This window comes from Glycine max, chromosome 15 (genome assembly GCF_000004515.6).
Source record: "Glycine max cultivar Williams 82 chromosome 15, Glycine_max_v4.0, whole genome shotgun sequence".
Taxonomy (NCBI): Eukaryota; Viridiplantae; Streptophyta; class Magnoliopsida; order Fabales; family Fabaceae; genus Glycine; species Glycine max.
In genome coordinates this window covers 5,706,904-5,711,726 of record NC_038251.2, presented here as the reverse complement: position 1 = coordinate 5,711,726, position 4,823 = coordinate 5,706,904, and the positions used below count along the sequence as shown (strand labels likewise).

At 34.6% G+C, this 4,823-nt stretch overlaps 1 protein-coding gene across 1 annotated transcript; it reads right to left on the bottom strand.

The window, feature by feature from the left end:
* Window positions 1–219: 219 nt before the first annotated feature.
* On the bottom strand, window positions 220–2,901 carry LOC100813868 (3-ketoacyl-CoA synthase 15). The gene is made up of 3 exons (XM_003547099.4): window positions 2,406–2,901; window positions 1,521–2,105; window positions 220–1,146 (listed from the first exon to the last, which is right to left on the bottom strand). The coding sequence occupies exons 1-3, from the start codon at window positions 2,796–2,798 to the stop codon at window positions 595–597; spliced, it is 1,530 nt and encodes a 509-aa protein (XP_003547147.1). The 5' UTR covers window positions 2,799–2,901; the 3' UTR covers window positions 220–594.
* Between the last annotated feature and the right edge of the window lie 1,922 nt (window positions 2,902–4,823).

Below are 4,823 nucleotides of genomic sequence, written 5' to 3'. Positions count from 1 at the left end.
TATTTTGATTTTGTATGTTAAGCCCATTCTGGTAGAAATTTCGAGGACTAGATAGATGGGGAAAAATGTATGTTAGGAGATATCTTTGGAAGAATTAAAAAGCCGTCAGTTAGTTAAAACACTGGGATAACTAACGGTTAGTTAACAACCTATAAATAGAATGGGAGAAGTTAGTTAGGGCAGAGAGAAAATTGGGGAATAATAAGAGGGTGATGAGACCTCAAACTATTTGTAACCATTGCTGCTGGTGGCATTCAATTTTGAGTATAGTTCTATCACAGATCTACAACTCCAGCTTTTTATTCTTCAGAATATTTTTTAAAATTAAATTTTCCAATCTCCTAATTAATACTAGTACCTCCAGTGCTATTTATAAGAAATAATTGTTTCTTATAAATAGGATCCGAGATACTATTATATTTTTCTGAAGAAAAAAACCCACAACCGAAGAAAAAAGAAATACTACTATAATTTTAGCCAGATACAATAGAGTATCAGTGTCATTCACTAATACAGCAGCCTTGGCTCAATGTTTCTCCTTTTAAGGTTCTTTGTTAGCAGCATGCAATAAAGTTATGTAGCTATACTACTAGTTCAGCATTCATCCTCAATCCAAGGACTCTGCTTGGGTCTCCCAACATTCCTAAGGGCCTTCCACACAACACTGTTACACATGAACCCGGCCCCAAGAGCTATCTGGCAAACCCGATCACCCCTTTTGATCCTTGAGTTTAACTCAAGATAAGCCAGTTCATACCAAATGCTGCTGCTTGATGTGTTGCCAAATCGCTCCAATGTCTTCCTTGATGCTTCCATGTACTCCTCTGTGAGCTCCAAATTCTTCTGAATCTCATCCAGCACTTTCTTGCTTGTTGCCAGAATGCACATGTGCTCGAATGCCAGCTTGTAATCAGGAATGTATGGCTTTGTTTTCTTTTTCTTGAAGATCAAGTTGGTGAAGAAGTGAAGCTGCTCTGAAACGGGTAGCACTAGTGGGCCTAGTGTGGTGATGTTGGCCTTTAATGCATGGCCTCCAACCTCTATGACATCTTTGCTCACAGAAATGCCCTTCCTCCCTTCACTGTCTTCCTTTTGATGTATGCTTTTGTAGCTTCTGTTGTCCATCCCTTTGTGTGTTCGGACCAGCTGCCACATGCATTAGTCATAGATCAAAGCATTAAGATAATGATCCTAAAATTGATCTCATAGAAAACTTAACAAAAGTTATAATGACATTAAGAGGTACATGTATAAAGTAACATAGTAGAGGTGTATCCACTCTTTATGGACAAAATTTTTATACAGTCCCTTAGTGCTTTTTTATTGTTCTCTAATTAGAATTGAAGTTTTATTTCGATAATCTATGTTGACCTTTAATGTAAATGTAAACCTATATTGCATAGATTACTGAGATAATACTCTTATTCAAATTAGATAACAGCACCAAAAGTACCATAAAGAACTGTATATAATTGTTTTCTCGTTTCACTTTAGAGGAGTCAAATTCTATGGAGAAATACCTGTTTGAGTTCATACTTGGCGCGCCATCTATCTAGACAGAAATTTGAGAGCATGATGGCTGCAGCTCCCATTCTGAAGAAGCAATTGGGAAGCAACATGTCAATGTCATTGCCACTGTACCATGTAGAGCTCACAGCTTCTGTGCTAACTACAAGTGCATAAGTTCTTGGATAAGCATCCAGAAGGTCTTTAGCAAGATCAATAGCTGTGATTCCAGCAGCGCAACCCATCCCACCAAGGTTGAAACTATGGATATCATGCCTAAGCTTGAAATGGTTTACTATCATTGATGAGAGGGATGGGGTGGTGTTTAGTATTCCACAGTTTACGATCAGGATTCTGATATCCTTTGGTTTCACTTTTGTGGCAGCAAGAAGGTCCTTAATTGCCCCAAACATCACCATTGATACCTCTTGCCTGCCATCATTCAGTGAGTTTCTGTAACCAGGGCGGAAAACTCCTTTTGGCAGGTAGGTTTCATCGCCTATGCCAGATTTCTTAAGAACTCGTTCTTGAAACTCAATGGCGGTTTCATTGAAATTCCTAGATTTTTTGGCCAACTGAATGAACTCTGCCTTAGAGATCTGCATAAATACCCTATTATTGAATGCATGCCAACATTGGAATTTAAAAAATAAATAGGCTTACCCCCTCAAGCATATTGCCAAAAAACTAAGTGTTCAGGTTTGTATATATGTTAGTGTGACTTTTAAGGTCGTTATTATAAAGTTAATACACATAGTTAAATTATAAAATTATAAATACATACTCAACTTACTCAAAACTAAACAATGAAGATAGACTAAAGATGACAATAAAAGCTAAAACTCATCCACACTTGTGAAGAGTGGGTACTAGTTAAGAAAAAGTGTGTTTGTTTTTACCTTGTATTCATTTGAAGGGAGAAAACATGAGAAATCAAGCAAATAGGTAGAGCCGGGTGTTAAGTCAGCATAAAAATATAGCATTAGGCACAAAAGTGCTGATATAAATAGGACCTCAATGAGGCCATATTTCTCATAGAGGTCTTGCCAAGTGAACTTTCCAATACGAGCAATGAAGACTGCAAGGAGAGGTGGTGCCAGCAATAAGTACAAGCGATGGCTTATGAGGTAGCCATAACCCAATTTCACATATTTTAGATTAACTGAACTAAGGAAATCTGGCAGTCTAGGCCTCACTTTCACAGAGAAAGAAAGAGAGCCAGCATTTGGGCCAGAGTTCTCAACACCTCTCTGCACAATCTCTGTGGAAAACTCCTCACTTTCTTTTGACATGGGGGAAGAATTGTGTTACAATAAGCTGAGTGTGTTGAATGCAGAAAAAAATGGTGGAAAGAAGCAAATATGTGGAGGATTTTAGTCAGCTAATGCAGCGGGATAGAAGTGCAAAAGTAAATAGAAAATTATTGAAAGTCAAAGAAGCTTGATGAGATATAAATATATAGGAATTAGTGTCCTCAGTTGGAGAAACACTTGCTGCTTGGCATGGTAAATGATGCTAAGGATTTTACGGAGAATGCAAACTGAATAGGTACATTGTGCATGAATGCGTTTGAGCAGCAGATTTACAGCACCATTAAAATTGCATGCAAGAGGAGCATGTCAATTTCCATCCTCTTTTTTAATAATATTAATTCCGTTAATCAGTTTCCTTCCTCAGGAAGCAAAAATTTGTGTAACACAGTCATAAATCATAAGCTCCATACCGCAGCTCAAAAAATGTCATCCTGTTTCAAAGATCATATTTTAGACCTGAAAATGAAAAATTGAAAATTTTTAAATGAAACTATTTTATACTTACTAGTTATTACTACAATGAAAGTGTGAGACAATTGAAAATAGAGCAGAACAGGATTTAGATATTAAGTTCATAACCTGTCCACTTGTGAAGATAAGGATTTAATTAAATTAATATGGTTTCTTGTTATGACATACGTAATTGACTGGCTAAAAAAGTTCAGCACATTATTTGTAATCTAATCCTACCTGTGAAATCCGAGATAACAAACAAAAGCATTGAAGTTTTTAATATAAGACCAACGACCAACGACAAGCCTAAAATGCCAAAGCTTAAAAATAATGTGGCATCATCAATGATGGAGAAGACAAGAGACTAAATCGCCATTAAAAATCATGACCATTTTTTCAGAGATTTTGATTTGATGAGTAAACATACATGGGTAATAATTACATTTGCATTTGGTTTTTCGTCTTAACAGAAATATTGTTAATTATTAATAGGAAAATGTTTGGTGGATGCTCAAATCTAACATTTAGAGAGAGTGAAAAAATATTTTATATATATATATATATATAAATAAAAAAATATGATAAAGTTTATGATATGATTGGAAAAAAAATAATTTTTTTAAAGTATTAATAGAATATATAAAATCATAAGTGAATCATATATCCCTATTCTAATTAATAATTTCGAGCATGCCTTCTTTCATAAAATCAACAATTCAGCTGTTCTTTCGAACCCAACTTCTCAGTTCCCCATCTTATTCACATACTCCGATATACTATGCAATTCAACCATAATTTTTATTCCATAATATTTCATGCGAAATAAACTTCAGTTCAATCTCTGCCTCTAATCTACACAAAAGTTACCCTTACATCCTTTCAACTTCAGCCAAGTTACTGACTACTTAGATAACATTTTCTTTTGAAAATTAAAATTCTTCTGGCCTCCCTATTTTCATTTTAAAAAACCCAAAACAAAAGTAATCTCAAAATCCAAGAAGAGGTACACAGACAAAATTAATGACTTAAAGACCAGTCGAGATACAGGCCAAATATTGTGCATCACTGCTATCAAATTGTTTGTCCCTCCAAATGACTGAATTGACTTTAGGTGTCTTCATAAAAGTTGTGGAGAAGTTTATCCTAAAAATTTTGGCACTTGTCCCATTTCATTTCAACCTTTACAATTCAAGATATGCTTAAGATACTACACATGTATCAGGTGCCTAGTTAGAACGTCGTTTACAACTTCAAACACAAATTAATCCATGTTCCACATTGAATCTACCTAGAACCTATTCAAGAAAAGTATAGATCTTTTATTTGAGTTTTTCGTTGAGCCCAAGATCACTTCAATCATATCACTAGAACCTAAGTCATGACCTAAACTCCCTCAAAAAAAAAAAAAAGTCATGACCTAAATTAGAACAAAATGTGAAAATGAATTAAAATTAAAAAATTAATTAAGATTTGCATTTAAGTTTAATAAAGTCCAAAAATATACATTCAGTATTGTTTTTTTAAGTGAACATTCAATATAGTTAAATAATA